Source organism: Branchiostoma belcheri, unplaced genomic scaffold (genome assembly GCF_001625305.1).
Source record: "Branchiostoma belcheri isolate BF01 breed outbred unplaced genomic scaffold, Haploidv18h27 scaffold350, whole genome shotgun sequence".
NCBI lineage: Eukaryota > Metazoa > Chordata > Leptocardii > Amphioxiformes > Branchiostomatidae > Branchiostoma > Branchiostoma belcheri.
This window is the reverse complement of record NW_017803966.1, coordinates 71,466-85,632: the sequence shown is the minus strand read 5'-3', so window position 1 is coordinate 85,632 and position 14,167 is coordinate 71,466. Positions and strand designations below refer to the sequence as shown.

Genomic DNA, 14,167 nt, shown 5'->3' with positions numbered 1-14,167 from the left:
GCTTAGTCTGAGAGCGACGCACCATCTGCAAAGCAGCAACAGCAGGCTAAAATATAGTATAGAAGCACACCAGTTACCGCTTTAAAATAGTGTAGTTAAATTTCAGCGTATCTGTCAACAATACTGTACATCAGAATGGCTTATGTTCATGCTTTTCTTATACTTTATATTCCTTGTATCTCGTGTGAATGAGGTTTTCTCAGGTCTCATTCTTGTGTATTGTCTACACCAACAGAAGGCGTTAGTCTCTATCTTGCCTTTCTGCTGAATAACCCAAGATGGGCTGCGGTTTTCTCCAACCCACAACTGCGGGAAGAGCTCACAATCTATATCATTGAAACAGTAAGATACATTTACCATGACTATAATGAAGATTTATTTTCATAAGTTATACATTCTATACATTGTATAAGACAAGTAAGTTACAATACAGTACAAGACCATACTATATGGTCAGTAGTATCTGCTGGAAAGATATGTACGTAAAGCAACTGTTTTTTACTTGTTATTTGCTTATTACGAGAAAAAGTACGACGTTGTGTTTTCTTTTTCAGTTAAGAAAAATCACCACAGAGATACAAGACAGCATCGGTGACATCTCAGTCTTAGCGTTAAAGTAGGTTTTGTTTGTCTACGAAACACGGTATACATGTACGCTACGGTTTTTGGAAGTAAAGGTTATAAAGTTTGAATTGCTTTGCACGAGATAAGTTCAAACCCCAAGTTTGAAACAGTTTTAAACAATCCATCCTTACTCATTTAAATGTGTATGTAAACAATGCACTCTTCTCTTTTTGTTTTGGTACTGCCATCTTCATCTTAATTAGATATTTGGGCACAGAATAGTGTGAGTGGTGTTATTAACTCTTACTGGCAGTTTTGCGTCTGGTGACAGACTTTCGACTTAACTGGGTTTGAGTTTTAAAATTGTGTGATGGAGTAAACTGTTGAAGGGAAGGGCTGTTATAACAGATACAGAGTCCTGCACTTGATTTTTCATTTCCCCTGCAGATCTGGCAGCGTCATTGCTGTTTCTCAACTCAACATGACAACAGAGGCTGTTCCTGAGGCTGAGGCTCTGATATCAAGCAGCACAAGTGGTGGCAGCTTCGGCACCGAGCCGGTGGACCCCAATTCTGTCATATTTGGCCCACCTGGTGAGTGACATGTCATGGTAATCATTGGGTGTGTTTATAGTTTTCCGTGCTTTAAAATGTAGACGTTGTGATATGAACACTACTAACAAGGACCGCAGTTTAGCGACCAGATTGTGCAATCTAGCCATCAGATTTAGCGATCTAATTTTTGCAGTTTAGCGATGTAATTAATTTGCAGTTCAGCGATCATATTGTGCAGTGTGGCAAACAGATTGTGCAGTTCAGCGTTCAGATTGCGCAGTTCCTCTATTAGTTGTGCAGTTCCGTGATCATTTTGTGCAGTTCAACGATCAGATCGTGCAGTTCTGCGGTCAGATTTTGCAGCCCAGCGATCAAATTGTGCCATTTAGCGATCAAATTGTGCAGGTCAGCAATCAGACTGTGCAGTTTAGTGGTCAGATTTTGCAGTTAAGCAATCAGATTGTGCAGTCTAGCGACCAGATTGTGCAGTTCAGCGATCAGACTGTCAGTTTAGCGGTCAAATTGTGCAGTTTAACTACATGTATGAGATCGTTCTTCGCGGCTGATAGTGCATTCAGTCTTTGGTCACGTATATGGAACTCTCATGCTAAAACAAAGAACCGTAAAAGAACCGATCGTAAAAGAACTCAACAAACCTAGATACAAGAAAGGTATTGACGCCCAGCCTATCTGCAAATGTATTTTTATTGAACGCATCTGCGGAATTTGTGGCGAACAGCTAATCCCCAAGCAGATCATACTGTAGCAAGGCAGTATCCATCGGCTACTGGACAGGGCTCTGGCAAATATAGATACTGCCTTGGCACTGTATGATCTACTTGGAGATTAGTGAACAGGCTCCTTGTTCTTGTATCTCTGCCCAATTAAAACATATTACTTAAATCATAATCATAACAATCAACGTAGAGAAAATAGGAAAAAAGTCGCGCATGGCAATCCCTATGTCTATATCTGAAGGACCTGATAATTTTTTTCATAAATATCCACATAAGTTTGATTTCTGACAACGTGTGTACATGAATATCATATTTTTTCATGTTAGCTCTCATAGCGGGAGACAATGAATGTCAAATCGGAACTCACAACTGTGATCGAAACGCCATCTGCAGCGACAAGTACGTGGGGTTCGAATGTTCCTGTCACCAGGGGTTTACAGGGGATGGGATCGTGTGCACAGAACTGTTCACATCAGGCACTGAGCTTGTAGGAGAGCTGGGAGAATTCACGAGTCCTTCATATCCAAATTACTACCCTGGTAAGTATGGTGAGGAAATAAAAAAAAATGTAAATACAACACAGCCTATAATAAAATTCCTCGGTCGACATGTTTTATATACTATTAGATACGTAACCCAAGAATTTACAACTCGAGTCAGTTTAGTCACAGTCTCATTTTATGCCATGCATAATATACGTCGACATTCTACTTGTACAGATAATCTGAGACACAACTGGACAATTCGGGCCGTTGACCCGGCCAAGGTCATCCTGCTGGAGTTTACGGAGTTTCATCTCGAGGGCGCCACCTACGGAGTCTGTCGGTACGACAGTCTGTCCGTTTATGACGGGGAATTCGTGGTAGAGGGAGACCTGCTTGGTATGTGTCCCAAAATTGTTCTTATTCCATACTTACATTATACTTACTTACATACTTACTTTAAAACGGACTGCACGCGTGTAAATAAGGAAGATTGGCAATAAACACAATGTATACCATGTATACCATTTTACGACAAGTTTCACATTGCGACGTAGTAACCCTTTTCATACATATAATATTTCAGGAACGTTTTGCGGATCAGAGTTACCCGAGCCTCAGCGGTCCACCGGTAACGTGATGACACTAACATTCCAGACTGACGAACAAGAGTCATTTCCAGGCTTCAATATCACCTTCAGGCAGATAAACAAAGGTACATATAACTATCTCTGTGGTGTCCATTCAACCATTAATTTGTTACAATTTATTCTCGGTTGGTGCAGTATACTAGTAACGTGGTTGATAGCCGCACTGCCCATAGATGTCAGAAGCCACAATGATTCAAGTATTTAGTTTACGGATGCATAAACGTACATTTGAGTTCTTGTAAATACAAGCGGCTTCAATCTACCGGTAGCAAAAATTACAACAACAACAACAAAATAGCATATGGTTTTCTTTTAATGTAATGGAGATGCTTAAAAGAGGCAAACAGCTAATTTACTAAACTGCCCTAAAGTTAAGTAACGGCTGCGCTCGCATGGATAAGATAATTTTAATTTGCAATAATTTTCAGTTTGACAGTTATTTTTTATAAAATTACTTAAATTGAACGACTCATAATTTGTTGCATAACCTAAATTTCTAACGCGTAACCTATATTTACGCGATAACATAAAACGGTTGCACTCATTATCATTATCTGTTCTATACATTTTGACGTGTGCATCCATTTAACCAACATCGCGTAAATATTTTTACACACGCCACATCTGAATGGTACATGTATATTGATTTAGGTATTCATATAAATTTGCCGGTTGTTTGGTTATACAGGTCCATTTTGCCAACATTGATCATTACATCACTTTTTCATTATTTAGTCTTTGATACATTCGAACCCAACGAATATTAAAAAAGTTACTGTAGAATCTATTTGCTATCATTTCAGTGGCTCTGGACTTTAAACTCGGCCAGTTCGCCTGTTTTAACGCGGAGGGATACATCACAAGCTGGCAGCGATGTAACCAACAGAAAGACTGCCGGGACAACAGTGACGAACAGAACTGCGGTATGTTTGCAAGGAAGGTGCAATCATGTTCGTCGTATGTTTTTTGGGTACATTTTTGGCAAAACCGTGTCTTGGCCGACATGGATCTTTAACAACATTTTCCATGACAGCTAAATGTTGTACGGCACATCCAAAACATTTTATTGTTGTATCCCTATTGTACGACGAATGTGACAGGGCCGTTGTTACTATGATATTTTTGCCAATCTAGCATGTAAAATTTTTCGTAGATACTTAATAAAATTTCAATTAGAGAAACAAGTAATTACCAGCCTTTGGCAACATGTCCTCCATTTGTTTTGATTCCGATACAAAATATGATTGAAAAAATGCCTTGCTTCAAGGAGATAAAATATAGTATTAGTGCATGTTTTTGTTCTAACGCATAATATCAAAATTTTTTTAGAATGCCAGCGGTTATCCAATCTAGATCTTGGAATTTGCAAAGGTCTAGACTACAGAGATGTCCTGCTGCCTAACTGGGTGGGTCATGAGTCGCTTGAAGAGATCCGGAGTTCTGTAGAACTGCAGAACTTAACCCAGTACCACCGCCAGAACACACCCTGCCATCAACAGTTCGTTGATTACGTCTGTACGCTTCTGTTCCCAATATGTGACAGGTACAATATTTAAGTTGATTTTGAAATAACCACGTGCCTTGAAAAATTGAAAAGCAAAATGTTGATTCGATTAAATAGATTACACCCTCTGGGAACCCCAAAACTGATGTGATAGTTCGAGTAAATTAAAGTTTGGCAAAAAAATCGCTTGAATTATGAAGACGTCAACGTGGTTGACTAAAAGTTGAACAATTGATACAAAACATGGTATGAAAATGGACGGAAAAGAACATGTTTAATTCATTCCATTGTATGGAGTAAAAATAATCAGCAAATGAACGTGACGTTTCGTTCAAAGAAATTGAAAGTGTATATTTGCCTGTGACCAGTACGAGACTGGTGCTGCCGTGCAGATCGTGGTGTGTGGAGGTTCAGCAGGTGTGCGGAGGACAGGTCCCGGGGCTGGAGGAGACGTTCAGCGCCTGTAACCTGTTTCACAGCAGCCAGTGTTACAGCAAGGCAACTCCTGAAGGAAGAGGTCGGTATGCATATATTAAATAAGAAAAGGATCGTTTCGTGCAACCTGAACATTCTTACCTGACAACGTTTTGGCTGCTGCACATTATTCTCTGTTCCTGTTTGCTGCAAGGTGATGTAGCGGCAAGAATGTTGTCTCAAACATGTCTACGATTGTACTTGCACCCTTGCTACAAGCGGTAGTAAAGTTTATGCAGAAAGGCAGATGCTAATGCGTTAACTACCATACAAGTATAGTAGTTTAGCTGACTTGTAAATGATATCAATGGGTATTTTTAATGGTGTCCTAACGCAATAGCAACCCTGTAGACCTTTTTGCTGTCTGTAGTGTAGCCTACGTCAGGTGTCAACCACTGATTGCTTTTATACAATATTTATCCTTCCCGCAAACTGTCTGGCCGTCGAGCCCCAAGTTTTTCTTTTGTATTCATTGATTCTGTAGATTGCTTCTATGGCAACGGTGAGAATTACCAGGGGAACAGAAGTATCGGCGAGTCGGGAGAGCGCTGCGAACCCTGGTCTGACGCGGCCAGGCTGGTCGCCCCGTCTCTGCTCGAAGAACAATATAACTGGGCTAACCTGCAGGAATCCTACTGCCGAAACCCTTACTGTAAGTCTCTATATACCAAATGAGAACTCCAGTTTATATATTACCAAAAGATGTAAAATAACTGTCGCATAGACTTATTCGATATACCACGATATTAATGTGAACTTTACGGTTGTACACATCCTAACAGTGTTGGGTTTATAATTTTCTTTATTATGCCTTTTCTCTGTCCGACAGCATAAGTCACTTTGGATCAAAGCTAACGCGTTTTATTTCACATGAAAGTTTTTGCATTATTTTTTATCAAAAATAATTTTCCCCTAAATTTGGCAGGTTAAAGAAAGTCAAATTCCGTTATTCTTGTAGCTGTCAGAATGCTTAATTTGCAGTGTTTTGTTGCTTCGGAATCATTTCCTAAAATACATGGTCACTAGATACTTAAAAGCGTAGTGAGATTATTTGAGGCCTTTAATAATTTTGGTTTGGCCACCATGTATATATATATAATACCATGTTTACGTTTTTTCCACAGCAAGTCCTGAGCCCTGGTGCTACGTGAAGGATGCTGAAGGCTCGCTCGTTCCTGATGTTTGCTCTGTGGATCCATGCAAGGGTGAGATTACAACGTAGTTTACGTTAAGCGATTTCTTACAACGTTGCTATGACAAAACTAATTAACCAGTGACATCCTGTGGGGTCGTGTTGTGCAGTCGGTAGCGCGTTCGGCTCACACCTAAGAGGTCTTGGGTTCGAGTCCTGCCCATGCCACCGATCTTGTGCCCTTGGTAAAGGTACTTCAATCTGCTTAGAAGACTTTAGTGATAGTAATCGCTTGATCATGTGTGCATGTATATACAATATTATACAAGTTATTTCTTTGCTGTATGTACAATAAAGGTAATCATACTTTTTTTTTTTCTTTTGATAATCAAACAGGTGCCTGTGAAAGCCCCGTGAACCCAAAGAACGGACGTCGTGTTCCCGTGAAAGGCTCCTACCGGGCGGGAGACCGGGTGTCGTTCCGGTGTAACGAGGGTTACCGGGTAACGTCCGGGGAGCAGGACGCATACTGCCTGCAGAACGGAACCTGGTCCAGCCCTCCACCGGAATGTCAGAGTAGGAATGGTCTAGTTACGACGTAGTTCCGACTGAACAGATTATTACCTCCATGAAAAATGGAGGTATTGTTTTTGGCGTGTCTGTGTGTCTGTCTGTGTGTCTGTCTGTGTGTTTGTGTTTCCGCACATTTGTAGTCAGCATCACTTCAGAACGCCTTCATGGATTGTAATGATATTTGGTATGCTGGTAGGTCTTAAGAAGCCAAAGGTCAAGTTCAAATATGGGCCTCCTGGTAGCTGCCCTTTCTATTGCAGCATAACTTTTGTATTTTGAGGGAAAACAGAACTAAAGGGAACTTTAACTCAAAACACGTGTGGTCAGGCAGCGCGCCTACCAGGTTTGATTGATGATGTTCTCCCTCGGGAATAGGCTACATGTACTGAGTTGACAGCCTGACCTTTTTTAGGACAAAAACCTGTGTTATTTTGTTCTGTACTGTAGTGTCGTGTACAGTGTAAAAACATTTACAAAAACTCATATATTTCATGGAGGTTTGAAATCTCCGAATTCTGTTTAGTAAGGCTACGGCATTATCTAAAGCAAAGGATTATGGAATCCTATGTTATACGGGACCTAAGTTAAATGTGATACAATCGCAACTGCCCCATAAATGCCCTAGACCTTTTGTACAGGATATTTGATAGGGTCCTACGAATCTTTACACTGTTGGAGACTATTTTTAATGATAAACCTGTACACTCCTAAAACCTTAATGACATTTATTTTAATTAGATAACACTATACAAAAACGTATAGTATCCTTTTCAAATAAATGTACCAGGAAGCTGTATAATACAGTAATAAAATCAATTCCTTTTTCCTTCATATTCTCTGCAGCTGATGGACGCCTGCGACTTATAGAAGAACTGTTTAACGAGAACTTCTACAACCCGGCGTTTCCTCCTGACTCCGGAACTGTCGTCATATTTTTCCGCGCAGCCCTGTTGGATGTCCTACAACTGGTAGAGTCTTTCATTCATTTTTCCGAATAGTTTTTTATTTATTTTTATTTTATTTACAAATCATCGAAAATGGCATGATCATCGGGCAGCAAGAAGTATTCTTTAAAAACATTTTACATTGCAAACCAAGATTCTTTTTCATTTGTGGTCCATCCCTGATCATTAGAAAGCTTCGGGTATGGATACAACCGATAAATTAAGTCTGGCCATTAAGTTTGTTAGCCAGGGTCTATTCGGTCTCGCCCACATACTGTACCCGCATTATTTCATTGGATCAAGAAGTTGATGTTCTTCCTTTAGCAGTTTATGCGGGCTCTGACGTTGTAGCATTTTCCCGTGCGGTGGCTTCTAAAGTTCTTTTTGACATGGGTGCAGTATGTCTACCATGTTTTTCGCACGGGAAGAAGCCCGAATGAACACATTTTTGCAAGAACATTTCTTCGGGACATGGGTTCTTACCAGCATGTCCTTGATGTTATTGTTGCGGCGTTTTGCAACCAGAGGTGGATGATGGTCCTTGTTCTTGGTTGGAAGTGTTGTGAGATGTGTACTGTACGTCGTTACCAAGACTAAGCGATCTTGTGGTGTACTAGGTTTCTTTTTCTGTAGTGTATCCTCCCGGGAGCGCTTCTGTACACGAGTACAACTAATTACATGTTTTAACTGTTCTAGGAAGTGCATGATCAACAGATTTTGTCGTCGGTCGTGTTCAGACTGGTAAGTTCCTTTCAACAATTGATTCATTTTGCAGTATAAATGTCAAGAGAAAAAATTAAAGATATTTAAATATTCATGCAGTTGTGTTGCTTTATATTGTAGCCTAAACGATTTTAAGAAATAATTGAATTTATTCATTCATTTATTTTTTTCTTCCTTGCAGATATGGAACGACAGACGCCTCCAATGGCAGAACTCGAGATACTCAGACGTTGATGAGATCCGCGTGTCCGATGACAAGCTGTGGAGACCCGCTCTTACTCTCGCGAATAAGTAAGGCCTTGTTCATATAAAACCACTCGAACCGCGATTCGGGTAATTTGCATTCCTCACATCTGGTCCACGTGCCATACATTCCTTTTAAACTGTGCCCGATCACGATTCTCCGAAACTGCATTCATTGTTGTTTGATGAAAATACGCAAGGTAGCGTGTTATATAATTTATTATTTAATGTCAGAGGTCAATGACCTGCTTCCAGCATATCTCGGCCGAATGCCGACGTGGTCCCGCCAGAGGCGGTGAAGCTCGTCCTAGGCTAGAACCGACGTATTATTTGACTATTACTGCTCTTTAAGTTGCTGCCACGTAAAATTTGGTATTGCTTAAAAAAAGAAATATCACCCCGTAATCCATGACCAGGACAAGTCACATCGAAATCACATTGCGTTCAGACGCAAATCGCGATGTGGGAAAACCGATTCGAAACCACCTTTAGAAGTGGTTTGGAATCGAGGCGCTTTCACTGTGATTTGGAGCGTTAGATGGGGCCACTTGAAACCGGCTTTGGGGGGAAAATGTAAAGCGCTTTCACTGACTTCATATGAACAGGGCCTAAGATCACGTTTTAATCACGTGAACCCCACCATGTCAATCACTTAAATCACCTGTTCGTCACGTGTACACCTATTTATTTCGCCCATCAAAACAAATCTATTGTCACGTGTACGTAAAACATAAGGACGGGGGAAAATGACGCGTTATTAACGTGGAGCTGAGAATTAATACCTCGAACTAATCAAGCAGGGAGAGCAGAGGGGGGAAGAAAGCGAGAGAGGTCGACAAAACACGTGCGCATTGTTTTACTGCATTCTCACAATTTATTTATAAGAAGGGTTCCTCCACAACATATATGTTCTCCCTTTTCTTTAACAATAGAATGATTATAACACAACTCTCCTGGATTATATAAACCTACATCGGTCACGAAATGCGTTTCAAATACGAACAAGAATTATGAGATTTCAAACCTCCATGAAATATATGAGTTTTTGTAAATGTGCTTACACAGTACACTACACTACAGTACAGAACAAAATAACACAGGTTTGTGTCCTAAAATAGGTCAACTCAGTACACGTGGGCTATATTCCAGAGGGACCTAATCAATCAAACCCCGGGTAGACGCGCTAATACAAAAGTTCTGCTGCAGTACCAAGGTCAGCCACCTGGAGGCCCATATGACTTCCTAATGCCTATCAGCATACCAAATATCATCACAATCCATAAAGGCTTTCTGAAGTTATGCTGACTACAAATGTGCGGAAACACACACACACACACAGACACAAAACAATACCTCAATTTTTCATGGAGGAAATTACGATTGAATTACCAATTACGGTACCATATTACTGCAGTATATTAATTTTTTTCCACAGCGCTGATCCAGAGTTTGAGGGTTTCAAGTCATCTGCTGGAGCGCGAGTGTTTCGGAACGGGGAGGTGGTGTGGGACATCTCTCAGATATTAAAGACTACATGTGAACACAGTAAGTATGGTAGTCTTCCTTTAAACAAAATCTACAACTTAGCATGAAAGTTCATCTATTTTGGTAATAAAGAGTGACCAAATTTCTTCCACCCTCTAGATGCAAGAAACTTCCCCTTTGATGACATGGAGTGCAGTGCGTGCATCGCTAATGAAGAACAGCGGGGGAACGAGGTGTTGAAGTGTTTGGAGAGAGACCACGCCCACTCGTCTCGGGTCGACCTGGCGTACTGTGACGTGGACACCTTCGTACGGGTGGACGAGTGGAACACCGAGTGGGAGGTAAATGACTTTTGCCACATTCGTTGTAAAAATGTTTACCTTAGTGAAGGTAAATATCGTTAAGCAAAACTTATTAGGTAGAGAATATAATAAACTGATATAATAATGCAAATAGGTATCTTATTTGCGTAAGATCTTTTTGCCTCACTCTTATTCCTACTCAGACGGTGTGGCGGCTTTTGAGGCCCTCGCAAAATTTGATCTCAGATAGCGTCTGAACAGATTGCGCTACAACCACCAAAAAAACAATATTCAGTTGTCGAAGGAATGTGGACGTGGAATTTCCATTGCATTTGAGGTTGTCATTGCTTTTGGTCTATAAAATATGTATTCTTGTTAGATTTTATCACTTTTACAACTACTAGAATATTTTAAAAACCGCTAGCATAATGATCGTCCAATGCAAAACGCATATAGATAATGACATAAACATAAAATTTCAGATTGAGGAAGAAGACGATGGAAACTACACATTGGCCTGCATCAAACTGCACATGCGCCGTGACCCGACCTACCACATGTGTACGGCCATCGCCCCAAGTTTTTTTCTAGCACTGCTGATGGCCGTGACCTTCCTGCTGCCATTGGACACGGTAGGTCACGTGATTCATGAACTTGAATAATTAATTTCTCATGGGCGTGACCTCTGTCCTAATCCTAATTACAATGTGGCGGTTCATCTTGGTCGTGTGGTGCAATGACAGCGAGTTCGACTCGGAACAAAGAGGTTGGTTGAGTTTGAGTGATCTGGGTTTGAGTCCTGACACGCCACCGATATTGTGTCTTTGGGCCAAAGGCACCTTACACGACTTTTCTCAAGTAGATATGAGTATATGAGTATGAGTCTATGAGTATTAGTTTTTATGTGTGGGACACAACACCAACAACAGTTGCCTGTTACCCACGTGTATTGCACTATTGCAATTTCTATAAATTAAACCAAATATTAACCACACCACGTGAGCTTTTAAAGGCCACATGTGACCTACTGTTGACCGTTATTAAGCCCCAATGGATAGCATAGGTCATGTGATTATATCAGTCCCGAGATGAAAGTTGTTTTTAAAAAGAAATCTTCTTCTTTGTTTAAAGAAAGGAGAGTAACTATTTAAGATAATTTTATAAACAATGTATGTCTTTCAATTGAAGTAAAGGGATAGAATTTATTAGGACAAAATTCTTTTTTTAATACCCTACCATTTCTGTTCAAAGGGAGAGCGTCTCGGCTACGCTATGACCATCTTCCTGTCTATGATAGTGACTCTGGTCTTCATCACGGAAATTGTACCTGCAGAAGAATCCCTGCCTGTAATAGGTAAGGAAAACAGTGGTCAAAATTAATGAAAAATGTATATATACATGAGATATTTCTACATCTACATCTACACAGTACTGGACAATGCTCTCAAACGTCCAGGGGGTTAGTGCCCTGGCGCGACCGGTGATGGTGGTGCAAAAACAAAACATAGGAAAAAGATTTTAAAGGTGAAGCTGTGATATGTACGAAAAAGTCGCCCACAGCTAAATATGGCTAATGTGTGGCGCTGGGATGGCCATAGTACCCCCCCCCCAAGCTTTGAACTGATCAGTTGATGCTGCACTAGCTAGATTGCCTGGCAGGCTGTTCCACTCTATTACGGTCCTTGGAAAGTAGATACCTCTGTAAGATAATTAGTAGAACCGTGACAGTTGTACTTACATCAGTAGTTACTGAATGTGTCCTGTTGTTGTGTTCTTGTTGTAACATCTGTTGTCTCTGTTGTCTTACATTTTTGTATGTAGCGGTTGTTGTTCTAATCTACATCTGCATGATGGCCCTGTGGATGCTCTTAGCCGTCTTTACCACCAGGTTGAGTCAAAAGGTACGTATCAACCATCAGCAGAAAAAAAAATATTTATCAATATCCATATAAATCATGCATGTAAATATATCTGTGTATGTATGTTTGTGTGTGTATGTGTGTGTGTGTTTTTTTCTTTTTTTCAACCTTTATTTAACCTTGAAATGTACAGTAAATGTTGGTATCAGTACAACACTTCGGCCTAAGCCGTTTTTCAAGAGGTCAAGGGGAGGTAGGTCAGGGGTCTTTGCAAATTCTTCAGTTCAGTTTACCCATATATATCTCGACATTCACATGAGCATAGATGTAACCCTGATTCTTATCACTTGCTACTAAGCCCTAAAAAGATACATTAATGATAATAGAAAAGTTGCCCCTTAAAACTGTGTTAAAAACTGCGATCTTAAAACACGTATTAAGCGCGGGATCAAATATTCACAAATTCTGTGCCCAAATATTTACAACACCACTTAAATGAAGATGAGACCACTAAGATGATAGAATGAGATAACGGCAGTAATTGACTATGAGATACAAATACGATTGTGTTACGAAATAAAAAAAAATACTTTCCTTAGATCTGGAATAAAGTTTCTACAAAACGTTTTACCATGTGAATAGTGTCTATCCCAAATGTTCGATGCTGTTCTAAATGATGCAGTGTGTTAGAGAACTAGCTATAGGGACGTTGGGATAATAGCTTAAAGTTAACATATTTCTCCCGTCACAGGAAGGCACCTTGCCACGCTGGGCGAGGGCCTTGTTCCTGCGGCACTTGGCCAGGTTACTGCTCCTGGGTGATCTGAGCAACATCATGAGTGATGACGTGGAGCCAGAAAGCGTCTCCGTTGACTCCGCAGACAAATCTAAACTGCACAACGGCAAGGAAGCCAAGGAATCAGTGGTCTACTATTTTCACGACAAACCAGCAGAGAGAGAGAAGCTACAACTTCTTCACGCCATCAAGCAGCTTCTGACTGAACTGCAGGCGAGTTTGAAGTCGCTACGTGACAAGGAAGAAGAAGACTCCGATAAAAAAGAGCCAGAGGCGGATTATTACAATCTGGCTCATGTTGTAGACAGGGTCTGCTTTGTGACGTACATTGTTGGGCTCGTTATTACCATTCCTCTTACTTTTGTTTTCACACCGTACAGTGGATCTGATGATTAGCCAGGACTCAAAATATGTTTTTCTGAATACATGCACTGGTTCAGATAACAGAAAATTACCTTCACCAGACAAATTTTGTGAATGATTCATACTAAAACTGTGTTGAAATTAAATCATTATTTGACATTTATTAAACAGTGAATGCTGAAAAAACTAGAGTTCTTGGCACACATACTTTCGTCAGGTGTAGATATATTATATCATTTCACACCATCAAGTCGGCCATGGTGGAAAACAAACACACTATCGAAGTTCATAGACTTCTTGATGAATTTCATTGAACTAGTTTTTTTTTCCTTTTATAATTTTAAGACGCCAGCTTGACTGCCATACCATGTTCCAAGTTGACCTAAATTGAACATTTTGTACATCTCTTTGGCAGATGAGTCCCGGATTCGTGGACATGTTATCATAAAGCCCATCAGAGAATATGTTTACTCGATTTCTTATGTAAATAAAATCCTGATTTGTATGATATAAATCTCATTAAGTTCATTTCCCATTGGGAAAAACAGGACAGGTGGTCTTCCGTTTGTGGGAACTGTTACAGTACCAAATGCCACTATATGATGTCCTCTAGTCGGGGGTTTTGCCCCTTAACCCTCAAACACCCGAACGGGGTCCATTTGGACTCAGACGTATATTTTTATGTGCTATTTGAATTTTTTTTTATTCTAAAAAAATTCCTCCCGTGACTTTGTCAGTAAACCTCTTCTACAAGTTCTAAATTTTTTTTTGAGATCGGCACA

General features: G+C 40.3%; 1 protein-coding gene across 1 annotated transcript; it reads left to right on the top strand.

Moving 5' to 3' along the window:
- The first annotated feature begins 8,003 nt into the window (after window positions 1-8,003).
- On the top strand, window positions 8,004-13,418 carry LOC109475901 (neuronal acetylcholine receptor subunit alpha-6-like). The gene is made up of 8 exons (XM_019776722.1): window positions 8,004-8,012; window positions 8,519-8,628; window positions 10,016-10,125; window positions 10,225-10,406; window positions 10,850-10,999; window positions 11,619-11,721; window positions 12,189-12,268; window positions 12,978-13,418. Exons 1-8 carry the CDS (start codon window positions 8,004-8,006, stop codon window positions 13,416-13,418), a joined length of 1,185 nt encoding a protein of 394 aa, XP_019632281.1.
- The last annotated feature ends 749 nt before the right edge of the window (window positions 13,419-14,167 follow it).